This window comes from Prenolepis imparis, unplaced genomic scaffold, assembly GCF_030444845.1.
Source record: "Prenolepis imparis isolate NDT839.2.m4 unplaced genomic scaffold, iyPreImpa1.0 SCAF_14, whole genome shotgun sequence".
NCBI classification, from domain to species: Eukaryota; Metazoa; Arthropoda; class Insecta; order Hymenoptera; family Formicidae; genus Prenolepis; species Prenolepis imparis.
Window position 1 is genome coordinate 1,538,348 of NW_028141172.1, and position 26,208 is coordinate 1,564,555.

The window sequence follows — 26,208 nt, forward strand, 5'->3', positions numbered from 1 at the left end:
TCTCGTATCGTTTATAGTCGCTACAGTTTTATGGCTGGTGTGAACTATAAAGTCGAATTGATAGTCTCAAATACGCTATCCAATATTGCACGTGGCCACCCGTCCATGGACTAATTTCACTGAAAACTGCCGCCCCGCTAAATCGGTAGCATACGTGTCTCAAAGGCATCGTTCACCCATTGATATTTGAATAATAATTATTTCGATATTAAGGCACCGATCATTTTCGATTGTGAGCGAAGCTGCGCAAATTGGCAAACTTTTTCAAATTGCAATTTAAATTATAATTGAAAAACATCTCTCTTCGACTCTAATTTCAATTATATTTCGCTTTAACAAAAATTTTATTTTTTTAGTCGACTAGAAAGAATCGTTACGAAGTTATAAAATAATTTCATTCTGAGTTAAATTCTGGGAAATCTCAAATTTATCAAGAAAATACATGTAATAGATTTAACATACGTGTTATTTCTAGAATTACCAGAGTGTACACAAGATTGCTGATGAAATTACCGAGATTCTGGCAAACTCGGTTGGTTGAATACGAGCAATTCAATTTTGTCGTTAGAATATGTATAGAATATGACTAGAGTTCTCTTTGTCTGAAAGCGCCCTGAGCCAAGAGCCCTCCGGCTTTTACAGGGCAGATGGTGAGGCGCTGTCGTCTAGAGATATCATTAACCGTCGCGCCTTCGACCTTAGGTGAAAACTGAAGTCCCGTAGCTTCTGAATAGCTTTTCGGGATAACAAAGGATCTTTTATTCATGATTCAATATACTTATTCTACGTCACAAGCATAAAAGATGTGTTTACAAAGCGTTACTTTCTTGATAAATGAATATGATATCACACAACGGCGACACTATATCGACAATAATAATACAATACCGTTCAACAGAGTCTTGTGTATAATCTGTTAAAACTTTTATACCTCGATAAAATCTTTCAGAACAAGAAACGCTTAATTTTTTTTATTGAAACTCTTGGTATACGTAAGCTTTAAATGGAAGTCGTAAAATACAATAAACTTGGAATTAAAGTTGTTTGCTGTTTTTATTACAGTTTCTCTTTAACTCTTAAAAATATAATTATTATTGATACCTCAGATTTCAGATCATTAATTTTAATTCAACTTTAATCGATTCTTTTTAATTTGATTAACTTCACATTTTATGTCAACGTAAACGTTCAATATCTTTGAAAAATTGAGAAGAACGAATCTAGTGTCTTCCAATAAATTTGAATCAACAACTAATAAAATCGGCTAAAATATGGTGGCTGAGAAAATGGCTCGTAAAATAAAAGGAAAGATCAACGTTGCAAAAAATTTTCACATTCTCAACACAAGGACATTTTTTTTATACGTCGTTTCTCTATCTCCCCGAGTAATCCCCGGCGTCTAGTCTTCGGCTTTCGAAGGCGAGTTGCAAGACGACGTAAAATTCCGCGGCTCAACTCTCGACCCGGTGCACGAGATCGTCCTAGAAACTCGCGATGGCGGCAAACGCGGGAGGGAAAGGGGGTTAAAAATTCCCTTATATCGGCCAAGAAGAAAGCCCCAGTTCCGCCTGGGCGATCCTCGTCGTCTAAGGGAACCGAGATGTCGCATTTTTCCGAGAGCGCCGCATTTCTTGGAGAAGAAATGAACGGGGTGATTCTCGGGCGAATTGCCGGGCGCACTTAGATAAAAGTGGCCGATTCGCGCAGCTATTTCGCGAATAGATTCTCCTCCCTCTCTCGCCGCGCTCCGAATAAAAATCCCTTAATTTCAGAGCCCTCCTACGTAATGAAAAATTAAATCGCGCGCGCTCCAAAGATTTTTCTCGTCGCGCGGAGAGTAACACATTTTCGTGCATTTCGGGACGCGAGATACATTCAATGAATAATAAAATCTTTTATGCGACATCTGGAAGACTATCGATTTTTCGAAAGTAATAGCGTATCGTTGCTAGGGATATGCTACTATACGCTGAATAGGATATTCTATGTGGTGCTATAAGGTGTAAAAGAAAATCGAAATCGTAAGTGACAGCGGAAATTTGTGAAGCGAATTCCTGTTTCGGTTTCGTCTTCAATCGAGACTTCTGTCTTCAACTATTCGCTCCAATTCTATTACATCCGAGCACAAGTTTACGGCAGTACGTAGTCTACTATAGTGTTCGCCGAGTAGTTAAACTTCGCCAATTATACGAGTCAAAACTTTCCACGCGTGCTTAAACTTGCGCAACTGCCGTTCCTCTTTTTTTTTAAACACGTGCTAAGTTTTCCTGGATTAACTCCGTCATAAATATAAATGTAATATATGTAGGTATATGTACGTGTATGAAATATATGCGCCTCATTTTCTTCTTTTAACGCGTGTTGCGATATAAGCACGATAGAGCCACAATCATTGTTCATTTTTAAAAAACAAGTTAACGCTTGAGTTTTAAAATTTCATTCTGTTATTTAACCAAAGTGACAAATATAATAGTTTGCACAATATGCGATAAAAAGTAATCGATCCTCCTCGCTCCATTCGCGGTAATATTTTAATATTCTCTCTTTTAAATACGCTTGCGTTTATATTTTATATTTCCTTTCTTGTCAATTTTATAAAAAACACGTGTAATTAATATGTAAAACTACGAAGCAGTCATTACTTTTCATTCTCGAAATAGCTATACATTATTCCTAGTACGTGTGTAGTATATCTATGTGTATTAACAAACATATCGCGCGGCACACAACGACTCGCTTATGAAAAATAAATGCTGCTGCCATATTAATGATCACATGCGTATAAAATATGTATTTCTCTATGTATGTACGTATATGTATCTACACAACTCCCATCAAGTATAAGAAAAGTAAGGTACAATCAAATGTTTCCAAGAAAGATAAAAACTATAAACATCAGAATATGACATTATACATGGTTCATTTTATATTATATCTTACTTTTCTCTTTCATCTCTCCACTTTTATAGCATAAAGAACGTACTTGACTTCGTTTCTCCCTTATTTATACTCATTTCTTTCATCTTACCTGGAGACACTGCGGGCCAAGTAAAGGGCAGACGCGGGCGCGAGCGAGTCCCTTCGGTCGCATCTACATCTGTACTGATGCGACTGCCTGGAGGAGCGGCTGCTGTAGGACGCCGGCTGCGCCTGCAGCTGCGATTGTTGCTGCTGCAGCGGTTGCTGAATCTGCGGAGGCGGCGGCGACGGCTGCGGCTCGCCGTCCAGCCGGCAGTGGAGCTCGATGTCCGGTACCGATCTGGTCGCCGGATCCTCGTTGGTGCCGCTCTCCTCGGAGCCGCCGAGTCCGGACACGGACAGTTGCGGCGAGGCGACCAGGAAGGTTGCCCGATCCTGCCGCGTCAACACCGGCTTGCCCTGAGACGCCGCGGCCACCACGACCGGTGGCGGCGGCGGCCTGCCGAGCAGCGCCGCCGTCTCCTCGTTACCGCCGTAATCGGTACCGGCACCATCTTCCTGCGCAACCGCGTTGCCGTTCGTGTTCATCTCTCTCGTGCCGGCTAGTAATCCGCCGCTACGTTACGTCGCCATCCCCTGAGAGACAGAAAACGGGAAACGGGATCTTTAATTATCTCGAATATTCCGGTCAAATGGAAATAGACATCTCCGGCTGACAAACTAGCAAATGCGAATAATAGATCCTGATTCTAAGCTTCTTTTATTACAAAGAGTTTCAAGAAAGAAGAAATTCGCTAATTTAATGAAATTTCTTCATTTCATTTGTTTGATCAATTTCACTCAAAATATATCACAGATCACTAGCGGATCCTGACGTCGATACCTAATGGGGAGGGTTTTGCAAAATTATTTTATTTAATATTTTTGGTTTCATGATTAGCTTTTATTCCAGGATCAACGACGTCGATAGCTCTTTAATGTTTTTTTTTCTTTATTTATATTTTTTAAACAAATTCAGCAAAACTGTTTCTTTTAATTTCCAAGGGAGGGGGTTTAATCCCCCCCCCCCAAGGATCTGCCAGTGTATATATATATATATATATATATATATATATATATATAGATATAAAGAATTTCTCGCCTAATTATTTTCATGCAACGAAATTATCTCATCATTTCGTCCTATGTCTGACTTAATCTATACTTAACTCCTTGAATGCGTAATGAGTATAATTTACAATGTACCTTATACATACATATTGTATATATTATATAGATACAAAAAATTTCGCCTAATTATTTTCGTGCAACGAAATTATCTCATCATTTCGTCTTATGTCTGACTTAATCTACACTTAACTCCTTGAATGCGTAATGAGTATAATTTCCAGTGTATCTTATACGTTTATATATATATATATATGTATATTATATAGATATAAAGAATTTCGCCTAATTATTTTCGTGCATGAAATTATCTCATCATTTCATCCTATGTCTGACTTAATCTATACTTAACTCCTTGAATGCGCAATGAGTATAATTTACAGTGTATCTTATACTTTTATATATATATATATATTTTATATTATATATAAAATATATATATATATATATAAAAGTATAAGATACACTGTAAATTATACTCATTACGCATTCAAGGAGTTAAGTGTAGATTAAGTCAGACATAGGACGAAATGATGAGATAATTTTATGCACGAAAATAATTAGGCGAAATTCTTTATATACATATATATAATATATACAGTATGTATGTATAAGATACACTGAAAATTATACTACTTATTACGCATTCAAGGAGTTAAGTGTAGATTAAGTCAGACATACGACGAAATGATGAGATAATTTCGTTGCACGAAAATAATTAGGCGAAATTCTTTATATCTATATAATATATATATATTATATAGATATAAAGAATTTCACCTAATTATTTTCGTGCAATGAAATTATCTCATCATTTCGTCCTATGTCTGACTTAATCTACACTTAACTCCTTGAATGCGTAATGAGTATAATTTACAGTGTATCTTATACTTATATATATACACTAGCGGATCCTGACGTCGATTGCTCTTTAATGTTTGTTTTTCTTTATTTATATTTTTTGAACAAATTCAGCAAAACTGTTTCTTTTAATATGGGGGGGGGGGGAGGTTTGGTGTTAAAAGGGGGACCCGCCAGTGTCACAGATGCAAGTAATAAATCTTACTTCTAATCTGTTCTTAATTTTTTTATTACATAGAGTTCGTAGAGAGAAGGAACCAAATTCGCAGAGACATTTATAATAAAACCGTAAATTGATATTTTAAATTACTTCTTTGCTCGGTTTGTTTGATCAATTTCAAACTGTGCCTCATATATGTAGATTGTTAGTTTCATTTTCCAACTGTAAAATGGAATTTGGTTCCTCTCTAAGGAATCGTGTCTTGACGCTATATATCAGCGGAATTAATGGCGAGGCGAGAGAATTCGAGAGATATCTACGTGAATATCGGTTTCCGGGCTGTCGCCGAGTGGTACTCGCGGCAAATTTCGAGTATCACCTAATACCAAAAGTGTTTCGAGAGTATCGACCGCAAACGATGGTCGTGCCAGGCCCAGGCATTTGTGGCCTTTCGAGATTTCCGGCGTGAGATGCGCCGACGGCGGCATGCCGCAAGATTTGCCAAACTACTAGATATCCTCGACCATTTAACACGTAGCGGGTGATCCGTTTGGAGGGCGAAACACGATGGTAAACGAGGGCTTTGTCGGATTTATTTATTTACGATAGACGCGGTGTCGAGACCGATCTGAATTAGAAACGAAAGGCAAATAAAGTCGATATATACAAATCAATATTAAATGCGTCTCGTAAACATTTCACTTGTGTTGGATTTGGATGATCAAAAATTCGACGTACGTTCCCGTGCGTTCAATTTTTATCGAAAGATAACTATCGCAAAGTGGTGTAGCTCGAGAAATTAAACAAGATAAAGTTGCCTTCCAAGTTCTCTCGCGGGGTAGGAGTTCTATGCTCCACTTAATAAATTCGCAGCTTCCTAGCAGTCGCGACAACTTTGCTCATCCTTCTGTTGACTCAATTTTACACTTGGCTAATCCAAGTGAACCGTCGACTTCGCAGATACTTTTTTATACAAGGAAGAATTTCGTCTTAACACCCGCGGAAAATTGGATCTCGGATCGTAAAATGACGCCGTTAGTGGAGTAATTTCATGACGGAGCACGATGGCATAAAAACCACATTAGCGCAATTAAACGATCGCTAAGCATATAAAGCGAACGATTGTACAAGGAAGATTACGAGCGACGTTAAGAGCGACTATAAAAGACGGCCACCTTTATTAGAGTCACATCCTCATAAGTTCGCCTGTCTCGCAAGATCTGACATCTTTTTCTACTTAATTTAATGCATTATCACATCTCGAGAGTCTTCCGCTGTTCAGCCGAACATGAACAGCAAGATAACTCTAAATTAACTAACGATAAAAAAACATGTTGTAAGAGATAAGTGTAGTTTATCGTTTAAATAAGTAAATCGATAATAAACTCGTATATCGTATATCGTATTAAATAAGCGCGCATTTAACGCTATGTAATACATAAATATATGAGAGTTTCTATTTCTTTCATATAATTTTAAATGAAAAACCTAATAAATAATTGAAAATATAAGAGCATATTTTTATACCCTTTACTTCAACTTAAATTTTCACATTTATATCTTCTTTCCTATGCGATGTTTATTTCTAACAATAATTTACGCCAGTCTTCATAATTCAAGAGGCATCATACATCCGCGTACATTCATACATTTTTTTACATAGAATTCTATGTAGAATAAGAAATAAAGGGCCGTGTTTAGTATGCCTGGGAGACGAAAGCAAAGTTGTGAAATTTTCCCCGGATCAATGTCGATCCCTGCGAGAGCGACACGATGCTTCTTCTCGCACGTGTGAAAGCGATTCGGCATAAAACATGGGGATTAAGAGAATCCACGCAACTCGCGCGAGAACTACGCAAAAGTTATGCCCTTCTTCTTCTTCGCGTGTTCAATTTTTCAGCGACCTTTCCGCCACCGCCTCGCTCTCGCTACTTCATCCTCGAGAACCCTTATACCGCTCCTGGGACTCGGCGAGTAATTTTTCGCCGTCGAAATACAGGTGAGGTCGTCATATCCGTCCCGTGGAAAAGGTGAGAGAGGTGGGATATCAATCGACACACTCTATAACGGCACAGATAGAATTTCTCTCCAGATGCACTTTCGTCATTTTCGCAAAAACGTTATCGAAAATGGAAAATAGTACACAGCGCGATATCCTTCCGAGATAAACTGTTACGTTGAGCGTAAAGTGACATGGAGATAAATTGATAGTTTCGCAGAACGATAATGGAAATGTAACGAGCATGCGAAATGCGCGTTTGTGTTTATTGGTCCTATATTTTTCACGAATATATATATGAGAATAATAGTTTGCCGATGAAGAAAAAATTAACGAGTAACGTTAAAATTAATTAAGCAATATTCATAACTTTTTGCCGATATCTCGACAATTTCGTGACAAAATTCGCCAACTCCTTGCCTCCTCCCATCTCGCGTTAAAAGTGTAGCCTCAGGAAATCCTTCGGGAGAATATAAGCGTGAATAATTGAAAGAACACGAACGTATCGCGATGACTCGCGTTATGTTTTCATACGTGGGGGCGGGTCATGTAATCTATGGGTTAAGCGAAGCTCTTGGGTATTTCATACGAAAAGGGAGCACAAGGGCATGCACTTTCCCTCGTGACTCACGTGTCATTCGGACGAAATGAGACACCGGATAGATAGATGGCTGGATGATTTTAGCACGCGAACATGCGCGCGCTCCGCGTTTTGATTCCCTGCGGAATAAAGTCGAGTGACTTTATGAAAGCGATCACGAGCGTCGCTCGCGAACTCGTTAGAGTCGCCTCCGGCCTCGTAATTAGAGAGCACGGAAGAGAGAGAGAGAGAGAGAGAGAGAGAGAGAAAGAAAATGTGTAGTAATTTATACACCCGACAGTCGATGGTCGCGAGCCGTTAACGAGGCGGAATTCGTTCCGTCGGTTCAACCCTTTCATTCCGATCGCGGACTTTTTTTTGCAAGTGCTTGTTTTATAATAACGTAAGAAAGCTCAGAAGAAAAATGAATAAAAAATTTAGAGCTTATTCAGCACGCTAAAATGTGTTCGATATTAGAAAATCGATCACGCTCGTCGGTTTAAAATTGGTCGATCAAAATTTAACGAGGGGCGCCTGATTGTGGAAGGAAGAAAAACATAAAAAGAAAAAAAAATTCAGAGTCTATTCAACACGCTAAAATGTCTTTAATATTAGAGAGCCGATATCAAACTCGTCGGTTTAAAATTGGTCGATCAAAGTTTAACGAGGAGCGTCTGACCATAGCTGACCTTTTTCACTTGGGATAATCAGTTACGCATTAAAATAAAATAAGATTGGCTTCCCTTCGAACCCCTTTGGCATTCAACTTTAAAATCTATTCCATATAAAAAATCTGCAATAATCTATTTCTCCTTTTTATCTACGTTTAAGTTTTCTCTCGCAATCAGACTAAGTCAGACCAAAGTCGAACAACGATCACTGACAGCGCAATCTGACAAGGTGAGTTACACAATCGAATATTGCGGGTGAAAATCACGTAGTTTGCCTGACCAGAATACCTGGTGCACATTGGATGCATACTTCGTTATCTAATCAGATTGAATCTTTTGGTCGCAAATAGCGCGAAACGGAAGAAGGGAACATCCGTCTGTCGACCACTACCATATATATGTGTTGCAGCAATATTATCGTGGGAATGCGGACCCTTAGACCGCGTGCACAATGGCAAACGATAAATATGAGCTGGGTAGAGTTGGGTAGATAGAAGAAAACTACCGTAGAGTAGTTTAGCGTCACAAGGTTGAACACTCATCTCGAGATAACATTGCATGCGAGTTTCCTGCGAAACGTATAAATTTCTCGGCTAAACGACATATATTTCAACTTAGGAGAGAGATATACATTAATAAAACTCAACTGTATTTATATGAAATTCAGCTAAAAAAAATATATATTATTAAAAAATATATATTAAAATCTATATTATAAAAATATGTATTAATAAAACTGCAGTTCTATAAAAATCAACTAAAAAATAAACTTTATTTCCTTCTTCTCTCTATGGAAACCGTCCCGCCTATTTGTCGGGGAGAAAAACGTTTCAGCAAAAAATAATCCATCGCACATTAAACACACCGTACACACATCGTTTGTGTCACGTCGCGAGGGAAAAAAAAAATTGCCGACATTCCGCGTTTCCCTTTATGGGTCGCGGCGTCGCGTGACGCGACGCTATGCAACGCCTCGCGATAAATTAGCCGAGTCTCCTTAAAACTATCACACGAGTCGCTGCGTCGGCCTATCGAATCGATTTCTCTCCGCAAGATTAACCGGGAATTAAAGTGTTAGTCATTGCGCGTCAGGACGGGTTACGATTCTAAAGCGAGCCGCGACCAAGTAATACAACGTAAAACGGAGCCCGCACGTTTCGCCAGAGTTATGACGGACAATTGACGACCGAACGTCGGCGTTTTACGCGTCCTTTACCGCAGTCGTTTCGAGTTATGCACAGTTTACCGCACGTGTCGGGCTATAACGGGCCTCCCTGAGTGTAGCGAACACGCCTGTCACGGGTGACTACTTCTTCCGTTTCCGTTTCGATATTGTTCATCTCGTAATTTCGAAATTTCAGAGATTTTCTAATCCTAAAAAATGTCTACGTCTCTCAAATTTTTTATTACTAATCAAAATGAAAAGATAAAACTAGGTTGAAGATAATCGCGACGCAACAATATTGCAATGAAAAGATTAATAAAAATAGATATTATTTGAACATTAAGGAATAGCTTCGAGATGAAGACTCACATTCTCTCGCGATTAGTGCGATGTAAATTTTGATGGACACCTTAATCAACATTCTCAGAAACTAGTTGAGGAACTTTCCAACTTATTCGCCAAAGTTCTCGGTGTGATAAAAATTTCAAATTTGCTCGATCTCCGATTCTCGGTACGGTTCTTCCAAGTTACTCGAGTTCAAGAGTTAATAGGATATAGAGACGTGTTGCGCCTCTAAGAGAGTTTGGCAACTCGTCGAACATGTCACGCTCCTAGCCATTAAAATCTTTAAAGTGGCCGTGAGAAACAGGCAGGAACATCTGCCAGACAAACACATTCCGTTTTAAATCGCTGAACATAATTTAGTCGAGCTTTGAAGAGATTCTTAATGTCAACTAAATACTATTATTAATACTATTATTATCCTCGCTATTACGAGTTTATTTGGTATTATTGTCTATCGCGTCAATTTTGAGAGAATGTAGCAAGAATATATGCTTGAGATTATATAATAAAAATAAAACGGAAAATTGTATGTCGCTTTTTTAAATCTGTCGAATGACAAATTGAGGAGTCATTATTATTCATGGACACTCTTGCCGGAGATTTTCTTGCCTGCTTATTCCCGTCGACACTCATTAGCACACGTTTGCTTTATTCATGTGCCGTCGCGCGTGATTACGATCGTAGCTTCTCGAGTTCATCTGTGCCATCGTTTAACCCTCGACAATTGGATCCTTCGGATCATCATGACCATCTAGCAACGCCCTTATTTGCCCGTATTTTCAAAATAAACTTATCCTTCGATGTGCATATATATGTGTTATATATACAATTTTGCTTATTATCATAGCTTTACGAAATCCAATATGAGTGCCTTGGGAAGGCAATAAAAAGATGACAAGCACTTTAATTTGCATGTAATTAATTATAAAATAAAATAGCATCATGTTTATTCTTTCCATACTTTACTAAAATTTCATCAGACTTTAGAGTGTTTTAAAGCCTATATACTTGAGACATACAAGTTGAAAATTTTAACATTTTATAATTGCGAAATTCTAATTAACACTGCAAAAAATTTTCAAATTATGCTACTTAATAATATTTGCTACAAATTTATTTACTAATAAATTAGATGGATAAACATGTGTATATATATATATATATATATCTGCAGCTGAAAATAAATGGTCTTCTACAAGGAATGTGCTACTTTAATTACATCGTATAATCTTGTTAAGGTTCCAGAATGGCTTTAGAGAAAGTATCACCTTACGAGGCATGACATCACAAAGGTGCACTTCACGCTTCATAAGTAGGGGTTCTTATCGTTAAAAAAAGATACAGTAAAATTGCAAAGACGAATGAACCTCATTCAGTGGAATAATAAAAAAAGCAGCGTGTTCTTTATAGCTTCTCAGAGTTCTCTCTCATTCGTGCATTCAAAATTTCTACTGTTTGATTCACACCGTGTAAAGAACCTTTGTGTGCATCGGATTCAGATTTTCCCCGTCTGTTTCCATATCATAAATTATAATTTTCCAGATTCTAAATTCCCTTTAACCATGCATATGCATAATTCTATTAATATTGTACCTGTTCAAAAAATCGCCGCATTTTCCTAAAATCAAATTTTCGCCAAAGTGAGACGGGTCAATAAATCCGAGATCAACCTAATTTGTTTTACCGAGCAAATAAGTTGCGGCTGCAAGAACTAATATTCCCGTGGTTTGTCAATATTTGATTGCGAGAAGAATCGCGTTGCGCGCCTCATCGTGATTGGTCGGCCTTATTTTTCGAGCGGCTATATGTTCTCGAGGTCGTTCGGTCGCATGCATTCGGTCTCATGCCTCGTCTTGTTATGGCACGTACTTCTACCGACGAGGGCGAAAGTGCAGGAGGGTGAATCAAGTGCAGGAAGGTCGAGAGAGAGCCGGAAGGTTAGAAATAAAGGAGGATATATACGAGATGTGGAAGACGAGTGCCTCTTCTGAGAGGACGCGAAGAAGTAGAAACTCCCGGGCGCGATCTTGACACACGAGGAACATAGTAGCTAGCAGTTGCAACTGAGTTATTTGCGCGTATGCTTTGTGCACGACTGTTCTTGGGAAATTACGAGTATCTGCGACTAGAGAGAGAGAGAGACTTTCCCCGGAACACGACAAATTGGCGTTTATTTGCGACGTATCGCGAACGAAAAATATCTTCTACGAAGAAAATGACATTGCGATCGGTTTTAGCTGAAAACATATATTTGCGTTGAAAATTACTCAACTGATTTGTTTCGCTATGCGTTATTCAACTAAATAAACAACGGTTGCATTTAGCGTGTTTTAGATTTCCGCATCAGATTGAAGCGAAAAACGCGCAAGAAAACTTTCTTACCGAACTTACTTCGAGCGTGATTGCGGAGCACAGTGTCGAATCGACACGAAACCGCGTAAAAGTTGGCGAATTTCAACACATAAACATCCATCTGAGGGCGGAATTTTTTATCAACCGTTTGCAGATCGCTAAAAGTTAGTAAAGTGTATAAACATGGCCGCTAACATCATGACCAAGCAAAATCGCGCGAAACGAATCAATGCCTGCCGCGCTAAGTGGTTAAAAGCAGCTTCGACAATCACTTTTTCCCGTTCAATTCGGATATCTCCAAGTTGCAGACTAATCTTTCGACCCGCCGACCAACGAAATTGAATGCGTTACAATAGAATCTCTTCCCCGTCCCTCCTCCTCGAGACGAAATAATCGAGCGGATTAATGTCCGGGTCGATTCTCATTTAGCCGCGGGAATATCCAGCTGTAATAAGAACCAATGGCGCACGCGGAAGACTCTTGTCGGTGGGAAGTCATTCTCATTAACTCGCGACCGAAATCTAAAATCGCGACTGAATGTCGGGGAAATTGAATATTGCGCTATCCAGTCGCGTTCTATTTTGGAACCTTATTTCGCAAATGAGGCAAAAATGAAGAAGGACCACGTTTCTTTTACACTGTTCGATATATATTTTCTATATATTTTCAATAGCTTTACTAGGTTCTATATATTTTCTATAGCTTTATTAGGTAAAATCTTTCGTTTCAAAAAATTATTATAGGATCGAAAAAATTATAGGATTTTTGGTGCAAAGTGAGAGATAATTAAAGCGAGTCTGATCATAAGGCCTATGACGTTTATATCCTTTCAAATGTCCGCGCTATTTTAATTTTTGCAAAAATTGAACTTTTCGGTTAAAATTGAATATTGCGCTCTCTTTACGCGGGATCGCTCACGATGCCTCGCAAACCACGTCAGCCACGTCACACTATTTCGGGAGCACTCAGACGCGATGCCTTTAAATAACTATGGACTACGCCAACTGACGCAGAAACTGACATCGCTTAACGATAAGCGACAAACTCGTAATTCGCGTTTAAAACATTATAAACGCGACCGTTCGATGCTTTCTGTTCACCTCGAATGCGGAATTGACAGAAATATTCCATTAAAGCAAATAAAGTTTGGTTTGGAATTTTTTACAATTCTTCACACAAGTAACCTCAGAAGAAATTTGTATTTTCAAAAAATTTACTTGTTATGATATATCGTCAAAATAAATTTTATAATTGCTGATGTTGAGGAATATAAAATTCAAAGATTAAAAAAAACAGGTAAAATATCAGACAGATGTGCCTTCTCTGACAACTTTGCCGAATCTTGAGCCTTCCATATGCAACATGGAAAAAATTTGTTCGGAAATCTTTAGCTCATATTATCGTTCGATTGAACCGATCCAAAGTCATATACGTCTCGCACACCCGTGATAGCGTTAATTTACGTCTATCTATCGACGAGCATAATGCAGTGAGACAAAGTGTACGTTATCGCGACGCGTACTCCACGCGGAGCGATCGATCGCGCGGCAGTCGTAATGTAGTGTACACAGTATATATAGATATACGTCAAGCTTTGCTGCCTAATTAATACACCGAGGATTTTGCTGGATAGTGTCAAACCAGGTCATCTTACGCGCACTTTATAACGATGAATTTTCCGTAAAAGCGTTTTCTCTCTCTCTCTCTCTCTCTGATGCCATATGAAAGTAAAAGAGAGAAAGACGAGAATAATATTTTCTAACGTCAAATTTCATAAAATGTGCACGAAATATGAAAATGTCCTATAAACAATGTACATTGTTGGAAGATTTCATTTTCGAGAAAAATAAGTTCGGTTTTCCTAAAATTGATATTTGTAATAACAAATCTTCTCTCACGTAAGAAGAGAATAGAAAAATTAATTAATTTAATTTAAATAAAAAAAATAATAAATCTGAATACAAAAAATAAATAAAAGAATAAATTATCTCTTCCAGATTTCGCATAAATTAGTATAAAGTATAAATATATTATTTATAATATGTAACTCGCTAATAAATCTTAATAAATTAAATTAGTTTAACTTGTTACTTATTTTATTAATTTATATTTGTGTATATTTTCATATTCCTGCATCCAAGATGTAAATTTGAAATTTAGCATAGAGAGAGAAAATTCCTCTTATTAATTTACGATTAAATTAACACACACATTACATCTTTTCCGTCTCGAGCACCAATTTCGCGAACTTATTCGCTATGCAAAGCGAATCAACACGCAAGTACGAAGTTTTCCAAATCAGATTTACCGCGGATGGAACAGCATCCATCCATCGTTCGCCTTGGCGATGCCAAATCCGGGTTTATAAATAGGGGAAGGGGTGCAAAGTTCCAAGAGTGCTTTATCATCCGGATCCTCGACCGGCGTGTATAAAAATAGATGATCTCTCGACGGCGGCAGCGGCGGTGCTCTTATACGCCGTAACGGTGCTTCCATCATCGGATCGCTAAACGCATCGCGCCGGAACACCATTTTCCGCCCGCGCGAACGCGGATGGGTATCGCCAGACGTATATTCGCGAGATGCATTTCTGTTCTCTGCACACTTGTTTCTCTCTACGGTTCATTCCGTCGACGAAACTTCCACGACGCGAATAGTCGCTTGCCGCGATTTGTCACTTACCGCTCTTCTCTCCCTTTTTAAAGAAAATTTTTCACAAAAATGCGAAAACAACAGAGTTATAAAGTAAGATTTATTATTCGCATCTATTCATGACTGATGTTTTAAAATAAAATAGATATATTTTATATTATTTCATATTATTATTATATAGAATATTTTTTCCAAATATATATAGAAAATTTAAATAATTTTTTATTTAAAAAATAATTATCTATTATTTTTAAGTGACAAGGAGCAAAGAGACAGATTTTTGAAAGCAGAGAGTACATGATATAGAAGATTTACTAGATATTTTTATAATTTAAATATTTTCTGAGATCGAAAGTTTATATATATACTTTTATGGGCATTTGTACTACATGTTTACGCGCACTCCTCGTACGATCATCCGAAAATCGAAGGGAAAGCCGGGCGTGAAAAGACGCGAGGGCGGAGGGCAAAGTGCTCAAATCGGAGAGATTCTCCGACATCCGCCCGGAAGACGTCGCCATCCCCCTTTGATCCCTTTAATTCGCGATAAACGTCAGCCGCAATCCCGCCATCCTATCAGTCTTCCTTTCCACTTGGTCGGGCCACGGGCAGGAATCGTATTCTCGCTCGCGAAAACTCGCATTGTGCAACTCTTTTGACCGACGCTCGTTTTTCCAGCTCGTCGAATACGCGCGCGAAAACGTAGCACGGAAATAGAAAACGAGAAAGACTGGCGGAGCAGGAAATTTATAACTCGCCTTTCAGACTGACTGTGCACATCGGGTGAATCGCCGAAAAGCGTCCTCCTTCCATAGGGAACATAGATGTCTTCTCGAATATAATGCACGTTCGTATATGCTTCTTTTCTCCGGAGAATTTGTGACAATCATATAAAACGAGGTAATCTATAGATAATTCATATCTATAGATAGTCCAAAGGATCATTAAAAGGAAAATTTAATGAAAGTGACATCGTAATATTAATTATAACAGAATAATTATTTCTCCATTATTTCATCATGCCTATTAAACATCGTTATTTTTCAATAATTAAAGTATTATAATTTGCCTGCACATTAAAAGATCTTTAAAAAAAAAAAAAAAAAAAAAAGATTTTGAATTTCTCTCTCTTCCTCTTATCTAGAAATTGATTAAATCAAAGACATTGTAATCACTGCAATAAAAATGACAATGTTTCTCTCCCGAATTATCTCTAACGAAGAAGAGCCTAGAAAAAGGAAGCTATAAGAGGAATAACAATCAACGCGCTTGGAGAAAGGACGTAATGTTCTTTCGAGAAGAAAAGCGTACTGGATTGAATGCTATAGGATTAATGTAATGAAGCGACCGACTCAATCGCCGGAGCTAAATCTAATCAAGGCTTCGCGGATCGATCGGGGAAAGGCATACCTAGCAAAAGGTGGACGGTGGGAAGCCCAGCCTTTAGCTCGCAATTGAGAATAGGCAATTGCGAGTGTATTCTGTCGGTTCGTTGCGCACAACGCCTAGTCAAAGCTTTATAAGGAGCAGCTCACCCACGGCTAACCAGCGCTACTTTTCTCAGTCTTCTGATGTACCGTGTAAGATATCCGTTCGTGATAAAGTTTCTCGTTACACTATAGAATTTTGAAAAAGAGATACCGGTGCTTCGTCATATTATATTTACATGAAGTTAAAAAATGTAGATCGTTTTATTAGGAAATCGCACGATTTTGTAGACTAAAAAATTAAAACTGTACAGAGCAGCTTTTATAAAAGATTTCTACAATGTTCAATTCTTAAAAGAAAATTTAGAGATTTCAAACTTTTTCGAAACTCTAAAGATACGCAAGATATGAAGAGATTTTAAAATATTTTAAAAAATGTCGCGATATATACATTGCAATTTATCGCATTTAATCTCAATTGCGAGAAAACAGATTTAATTGTAATAAGAGATGTTTTTCGGACAAATGCTGGAATATCGATAGAACGGTCGTTATCCCGCGGAAAAATAGAGTGCAAGGAGCTCCTTCGGCAAGAACGACGAACTAGAACGCTATTTGTCAATTTCTACTTACTACTGGTCGGTGAAAAAAGGACGCGAACGACAAAGAAAGCGACCAATGATTTATTTCGTAATGCACGCAAAGCCGCTTTCTTCCAAGGATGAATTCCCGAACATTTCATTCGTAACCGCCTCTTTTTTCGACATCTTCACTTGTTTTCGCTGAAATTTATTCTATTCATCTCCGACAAAAGGTTCGAAAAAATTATCTTAAACATTATTAATACGCAATGCAGTTTTTTCATTTAAAAAATTTGCTTTTCTTACTTAAAACTCTTATAATTTGCATTTAATTCTAATTCCAGAAAAGTAGATTAGAATATTAAATAATTAATATATAAATTCCTCCTCAAAGATCATACTTTTCAGATGTGAATAGAAAAACTAATTATATATACTTGAAGTGATTTAGATAAATTAAATACGAAAAAAGTTTAGATTAGATTAAAGAAGAGTAAGCAGAGATTTCACAAGGAATGGCTTTGTCATTTATAAAATTCTCGAAATTATTGGAAAATTACTGTCCAAGATTTCGCACCGAGCTGTCGGAAAAGGGTAAAGGATAAAAGGGAGAAAAAGACAGAGAGAAAGAGAAAGAGTGAAAGAGCCGAGCGAGCCAATGATCAATGAGAATTAAAGTCTGTCCGCGCTGGTGTGTCGCTGGAGGGTTCGATATATCGATCTGCATTCTCCGTCGCGTCCGGAGAACAGACAGAAAAGAGTAAAAAGGAAGACTACAGAGTCGACGTTCAATGAGCCATAACATAAATCGAACAGATGTAAAAGCCGATCTACAACACACGATGCGAACGACGTGCTAAGATGTCATTCATCCTCCTTTCTCTCTTTCAGAATTATTACACTTTATCGCAATTTGTATATCTCGCCTGTTTGTGTATATAGATTAATTATCTTTCTGCATTTTAAATATAATTGGAAAAATAATCTTGAAAAATACGCATCGACAGAAAGTTAATTTTTTGTGTCTATATTTACTTTATTTTCTATATTTACCAATAATTATACTTATTTTTGTAAATTTATATTTTGTTATTTATATATCGATACATCTCGTATTTATACTGCTCTTTCGTATAAAATTTTTCGATAGGGATTTGTTGTTGACATTTAACATTCGTTAATTATGTCGAGCAATTAAATATCAAAATATTTCGTCATTTCACTTCGGCGTTCAAATTTCGACGGATCGTGTTGATAAATGCTGGTTGACTTAATTAACACGTCTCTTTTATTTCTATTTTCTTTCTTTATTAAAAATGGCGAGTGACGCGAAATATTTAATGATTCGCCGACGACTGAAATTCAATCGCTGCCGCTTTATTTACGGCCGAATCGATATCGACTCACAATTTTATGAGCCCGGTTAAACTATTTAAGGCAGTCGCCCGGGAAATATGGGCCTAAGAAGTTGTTGCACAAGGTGTAACGTGAATTCATAATATAGCTCATGGCGGCATTATATGAGACGTGAGATGAATGAGGCAAAGATAATGAGAAGATGCCGAGAGAATCTAAAAATTGAAACTTGAATGATTTAAAGGAAACTTCCAAGAATCTGTCTCTCATGCATCGATCAATGTTCCGAAAAAATTCGAAGAGAGAAAAAAATTAAAACGTTACAAAATCTTCATTCGTAAATGTCCTGTCCGCTTAACGTTCACGCGCGTAAATATGTAATTCCTTCCCGAATTCAAAATCTCTCTGGATACTTATCTTCCAGTGGATCTCATATCGAAAAGTTCAGACACCAAAGATCTAAAAAAACAATCTAAAATTAAGTCAGATCTTTAAACTTTTACGTTCTCGCTGAGATTACGACAGCCGGAGGATTCTTAGATGAGAATCTCGGAAAAGAACTGAACATCTCGCTAAAAGATCGCCAGTGTTTAAGTAACACGGTTCCATCTGTCTCTCTCCCTCTCTTTCTCTTTCTCTCTAGCGAGAAGTTCTTCTGTCGGGTGTAAAACATTTATGCGATTCTCGGGCATCGGGTCAAACAAAATTTTTCATGATTTTCGTTGACATGGAAAAAAGTAGATGAGAGTGTATATTCAGTAATTTCCACATGGGAATATTCTCTGTCGTTTTTAAATATTTAATCTGCGCGACGAAATACGATTAAAGTATATTCGAATTGCAAAAGTATATACAGTATTTAACGTTTACATAACATCGCATGAATGTGTACGGATCGTTAATTTTTTTTTTTTTTTCGATTTACAGCTGAAAAGATTTTGTTTCGCTCGAGCGTATGTTTGTTTTGCAGAGTTTGTTTCGATACAGTTAATATCGATATCGTATCGCAAACATTCAGTATCGTATGCCGCGTATCAATATATTCGACGATATAAGCATCGGGTAACGGCAATTGAAATCTCTGCTCCGAAATGTGAGCTCGATTAATAAACGACGATGAATCAATATGGCGTCCGTGCGCGTTCGCAATACGCATTTAATTTTCGGTGAACAATTAAGCTATCGAGTACCAGTACTGAAATTGCCTCTGCGATTGTGCCTGTGAAAAAAATGGGTGCGAAAGCTTCTAACGAAAACGCTTTGTTCCTACGCGATGGATACTTTCAATAACGTGAGCTTCAATAACATGAATTCGCCATTGTTTCGTCCGCTACCTTGTTTTCTGTTATCATTGTAAAATATTTCAATACCAAAAAAATACACGAAAAATCACTGATCCTTGTATTCCGTCTATAGCTTCTCCAGTTTGTTCAAATAGAGGGGAGATCGTATAAGAAAATTAAAAAAAAAATTTTTTTAATATATAAAAGAAATTTTTTGTTATTCGATTATGTACTCTCTTCACAAGTTCGTGATCACGGATTATTTCGACATTTCCAATCCCTATCGCGTATTGTCGATTTTCATTATTCGCTTTGGTTAGCGGATTTTTCAGCGTTAGAAAATATCGATACCATTCGCGGAATAACTCGTTCAATTCGTTTCATATCCATGTTTTATGAGTTAACAATGTTCGTTGTATACAAGCATCTATAATTAGGATGCGTGGGAAGGGAGAGTCTGAATCATTTATATACCGAGAGCAGCATCGGGCTGAACCGATCAGATGATACCGCGACTTAAAAAGTTACCTCATTATCCCGATCGATCATCGACCCGATTCTTCTTCCCGTTAAATCCTGACATCGGGAACATCTGTCTCGCATCGGAAATGACAAAAATCAGAAAACCAGTTCCAACCAATCGATACGACCGAAATACTTTGGCCTACTATGTGTTCAGATCAAATAATTCGTTCGAGATTCGAGAGATTGTCGTTGCGAAACATTTATCTCTTAAAAAATTCATCGTTTCTTAAGATTTTTAATATTCATATATTATAATTTATATTATAAATATTCGAGAATATAGATATACTCTTTATATATTAATAAAATATTAATAAATAAATATTAATAAATAAATATTAATTAATAAATAAATAAAAGTTTAATAATTAATAAATTGCTTTTTTGTTATATAAGATTTAATATTAGATTATAATTTTGGTTAAATCCATCTAAGTCGCAAGACGGCGATTAAAAAAAGCGACTGTCGGCGATTATATTGTCTAATTTAAGCATGAATCGAGATAAATGTTCTATCCGACATTAAGCCCGGCCGAGTGAAAGCACCGTGAAATTTTTCGTCGGTGACATCGCGCAGGATTTAACCCGGAAAAACATCTTGCGTAATGCTCTGTATTTCTGTCTCCCTCTTTTTCTATCTCCTTTTTTTTTAAACTCATCCCAGGATGAACGTTTTCTCTACGTATACAATCCTTATGCATAATGGTATTTTATATAGGTCGCTGGAGAGAGAAAGAAAGAGAGAGAGAGAATTTCTACATAAATAATAAAAATCAAGCAGCACCTGTCTGGCCCGGAAACGTCGCGTCTCGTGTAATTTTATATAACGCTGTCTAAATTTTACGCAAGCTTGCCACTGAGGAACAATAAATTTCATGCCTGCGGAAATTATTGCGGCTTTACGTGTATTCGAAATTTCGTACCTGCGCGTAGCTATGTATTTTCCGACTCGCATTATTTTGTATGCAAAATACTGCGAGTTCTCAACGCTATATATTGCTATATATTTATTCGAATGCAATTCCGTTCGTGAATATAAGTATAAAATAATCCACTAGCACTTGGAATAGCACGCTGTGCATTTTATTACTTCTTCTCACAACAGTCTATTCGTTATCGATTGGGCAAAATAGTGAGAAGGAAAATGATATTATAACATTTTATTTTGTCTTTAATTGACATCTCGCACGCGCTTACGACATCCATAAATGTATTTAATGATGCATTAATTGGTAGAAAATTAGTTTGTAACGTAGTGCAATGTAAATATCGTTCTCGCAGGGTTGTTGCTGCTAAGTGTACATTAGAAAATTAATTAATTTAATCGATTATTTGTATAATGTTGCTATCTCGATGCGCTTCCGCAATCACGTAATCGATATGGAGAGATACATCTCTCCATATTAAAGTTAAACAATTTTACAAGAATTGGAATCGATTGGATGTTAGAAAATTTTTTTAAGAAATGAAATCGAATTTCGCAAAAATTTTTTTTTCATTCTCTTTTACGCGGCTCAGACTAGGAATCGACGAAATTATTGACACACCAAGAGAGTATCTTCTCGCATTCCAAATTTTCGCTCTCCATCTTCCCACGTGGAACTGCGCGAGTATTCTTATTTATTCATGCCCTATTGTACACGCAGGGAAGTACCGTATTCCAATTTCCAGCTATCTGGCGATCAGGCATTTTTGCATTTTGTACGATCACGTAGTCCTATACCGGGTGCGCGTTAAATATGTAGAAATTTCAGGTTTTCTCGAACAGTGATAATGTAAGTTTTATTTATGCAGATCACACGTGAAAGATGTTTGCGGTATTTCTTGACGAATTTCGAACGCGGAATGAAAAATTAATCAATTCTCTCACAACAATATATATTTATGTACAACATTTGTAAATTTACGAAGATTGTAGAAATTGTATTGTGTATGGCAATATTGAGAGGCAATTGCAAAAAATGAAGAATTATTGCGCGCGAGAGCACGTTACGATGCAAGGCGAGAGATTTCAAACATCGAAGAAATATTTTAATGCCGCAATAACGAGGGATTATTCTAAGGGATGAGCGCAGAAGCCGCGAACAATATTAACTCGCGCCGCGGAGTTAACCCAACGTGCAAACATATATGGCAAAAGAGTTAACATCGGCGACGTAACGGCGCACTTCGTTTGCTTTAACGTCCCCACGCACCTAGTAGCTCGCTAATATACGACGGATCAGATAAAAGCCCGATCGATAGAGTAAACGCCGATCGGCGAAGCTAGCCTGGCTATTTTTTCAACCGTTCCCATAACAAGGAAGGGGAGGGGGATGTAAAAACAACATACAGCAATCGCGGAAGAGTAATCGAAAAATAATAGAAAACATCGCGAAAGAGGGGTGACGAGAGGAAGATGAAACGCGATGCGGTGATCAAAGGGAAGCGGAAATCGAGTGTCAAATTTCTGCGCGAGAGGTTGTAGAAATGGAAAAAAAGAGGGTAAAACATAGAAAACCGGGACGGGCAAAAAGGGGGAGAGGGAAGGGAGGCACACGTGTACTCGGGGGTGTGCGCCCCATTTCTCTATCGGAAATTGCGGATGAATGAAAACGCATAAGTTGGCATGTATTTTAGTTCCTCAATCACGTTTGATTGTTTATTTAAGCGTGAAGAGCACTGATTGGCTCGTCGGCAGAATCGGAGCGAATCGAAAAGCGCAGAATAGCGTGAAAAGACATCATTACACAATCAAGTATATTCAATACACAATCTAATATAATTATAAAATATATTCGCGAAATAATAAAACGTTATTCGTCAATATTATCTTATATATTACGATTCTCTTCTTTATTCTCTTCTTTATTCTTGTCTTTTAGAAATTTAATAAAATTTCTTTACTGTAATTATATTGTAAAATGTTTAATGTACGAGGTTATCGAAAATTCTTTCCGTGTTATCAATCATAATTATAACAACACAATTAAATAATGTAATTATACGTATTTTCTTTCCAGAAGTCTCTTTTAAATTGTCACGCTGAATTATTTATTCTTAGGATATATTTACATAATATATTTCAAACAAAATTTCATGATTGCGCGGTCCTACCAATTGTTATATTGTATTTTGTTGCAAGAGGAGAGAGAAAAAGAGGAGAGAAAGTGCATGAACGAAAAATTTTCGATTTCAGCGATAAGTGACATGATCGATGGTAAAAGAGCGATCGCATCAAGAAGCGGAACAAGCGAGCCAATTAAAAAACGCTCGTCGACGAAAACAAGATAAATTTCGGTCAATCATATTCGCTCTCTTCCCGTCACCCCGCGTCGACGGGCAATTAAAAAGAAAACTTTGTTCCGCGACCGACCGTCCGTGCAATTTTTGCTTCTAATAACCGACGTATCAGGAAATTCGCTTTCTATAACGCGGTTTTCGTGCAACGGAATAAATTTCACGGGAATTCGAGCATTGCTTCTCTCCTCTCTCTCTCTTGCGAGCACGATAATAACGTCGGCATACAATAATGAAAAGCTCCTTGACCGAAAGCACCGGCAGATATATCGAACGAGCTAATTAAGAAAGTAATAAAGTTCGAGTAAAACGAGGGAGAAAAAAGGGAAAGAGGGAAAGAGAGAGAGAAAAGAAAGAGAGAGCTAATCTCCAACGAGAGGATGCACGCTCGTATGGACGAGCGATGGCACACAAAGTAAATAGATAAAAATATTTCATGCCCTCAAGATATTGCATAACTTTATACATTTTTCTTGTGCAACTAAGGTACAAATGAGAGAGTGCGGACTCGGTGTAAAAACAAGTTCCACGGTTCTCTCTGGCGTACCTTTGAAAATAAAGAGCAAATATAAAAGAGCGAATACGCGAAAATTCAACATACGCTGAAAATTAGAATTTTAATATCATTTTGCGACACGTTGCGAATATCTTTTCATATCTCGAATTCAGAGATTAAGTCTCTGAAAATTTTCGCAAACGAGACTCCTTCTCTCGCGGCTGGGTTACATCATATATTTTTCATGCCTTCTCTAGAGTTAGAGCTATTTTAAGACCCCGGAAATACAGAGGGATTAAAATAAAATACGGATGAAGAGAGTTCATGCTACATTCGAAAACGCGTTTAAAACTAAACCTGTCCGCCTGCTGATTGTGGCATGAATTACCGAGCAGCGGCGGTTCATATACATAGAATTTCAAGACCAACGGCTAACATACGGCTACGTTCGTTGCACAATGGAGCAGTTTCAGTAGTTTTCATCGCGATGGAGTTACGGAACGGTGTAACACGTGACGCGAAACGTAAAGGCGACGCAATGACACGCGGCTATAGGGCTGGTGTGCGCGATCGCCGTCACGATAAATCTATCGACATGCCGAAGTTACAGCGAGACCGGATTGACGCGTCGCCCAGGGAATTGAGATTAACGAAGGCAGATAACGAATGGAGTTAACGGCGCTAAGGTTTACATGCTCGACGGAATTAGAGCGCGCTTCTCCGACAGTCACGTGAACTCTGTCAAAGAAGTTGACAGTTCACAGATGGCATCTATCAGGAGAAATACTAGATCTTTTTTTAACTTTTTAACTGCATCATCTTCGACAATAAATTTTAAAAAATATACATAATATATTTTATTAACTACATTATTTGTATTTCAATTTAACAGTAAATATAAGATTTATTTATATTATATCTAAAGTATATTTTTATATGTAAAAATCAAAATAATGTATTCCAAACGATATCTTTGATTTATGTGTTTTCTGAAAATATTTAAGATATATAATAATAATCATATTTAGTTTGTTTTACGGTTTTACACGTTCATTAAATCCGCAATCTAATAACCGATTAATAGAGAGGCGCAAAGTTTAATGCGCGGCTTATAACGCAACTTCCGATAATTCATAACTCACGTAACGTTCCTAACGACTGATGGGATTATGTGAAATTTTTGCGCCCCGAGACACGCGAGCGTTTGCTTCATTAATCCACCAACTAATGAACTAAGGACATGCCTTCGTATATCACACCGGGCTAAACGAAGCATTATTCGATCGAGATTATCTATTTGACCCGAGGGCCGGATGTTTTGAACTACGTGACCGACCTGACGCTTTGACGGATTGCCGAATATTTCTCACTCTACCGCAAAGGGAAGGTTAAAGGGCCGAAATCCGAAATTCGCCTCCGTAAGCTCAAATGTAAATTACAATGACTAGAGGATAACGACGATAAATCGCGTAGGTAGAAAGGAGGGACAGACAGCGAGATTTCCTCCTCGTAATTTGAAAGTTCGTCGAAAAAGCTTATCCTCCTAAATTCAAAACTGTCAGATTCGGTATTCCCATCCCTTAAATCGCAAGACCCCCAACGGTATATTCCGGTGAATAATGATTAAACAACTTAATCGCCTCCGACAACAAAGGCAGAAATATTATTATAAATGAACGCTTTTCATTTTAATTGATTGATATATTATTAGTTTTGTTGCTCAATTATTCATCTATCCGCTGATACCATTTGTCTTTCTAATAAATAATATTTCATTGTTAGCTTAGGTGCAATTTGAGCAATTTTATTCGATAAACTAATAAATGAAACATTCAATTAAAATTATTGTTTACCAAGTTAAAAGTAATATATCACAGCTGTGTTAATGTTCTTTCGCGGGACATATTTTTACAATTCTCGATGTATATGTGCATGTGTGTACCGCAAAATACCATATATATTTAAATGAAACAAACCGTAGTAATTGCGACAAAAGATATCACCGAAATTTTATCACGCAAGGAAGAGTCATTTAATTTGCCAGCGCAGCTTATCGTGTCGAAATATATTTCGACGTAATTAGAAGCGATTAATAACGACCGCTTCTCCCGAAGCATTATGCAACTGCGGCCTATATTTTCATCGTCAATCTTTCAGTGCATTGATGGGATTTATCATGACGTGTTGAAATGGAAATTAACACTGCAGTGAAATACGGCTGTTTTCGAGGTCACTCAAGTTCGAAGCTATCGAATCGACCTACAATACCAAGACTTGTGACATTCAAAGATCTCTACTTGAGCAAAGGCATAAAAAATATTATATAATAATCATGTGTAGAGACGTTCTAATTTTCCGACCATCTTTTCTTATCTTTCAATCTGGCATTT

At 37.5% G+C, this 26,208-nt stretch overlaps 1 protein-coding gene across 3 annotated transcripts in view; it reads right to left on the reverse strand.

Annotated features, from left to right (window-relative positions):
- The window catches only part of Sk (small conductance calcium-activated potassium channel), a 132,139-nt gene that overhangs the window by 84,441 nt on the left and 21,490 nt on the right, over nt 1–26,208 (reverse strand). For all 3 annotated transcript variants that reach the window (XM_083054739.1, XM_083054737.1, XM_083054738.1), the window contains exon 2: nt 3,029–3,555. In XM_083054739.1, coding sequence (XP_082910865.1) covers nt 3,029–3,507 — 479 coding nt within the window. In that variant the 5' untranslated portion in view covers nt 3,508–3,555. The remainder of the gene's footprint in view (nt 1–3,028; nt 3,556–26,208) is intronic.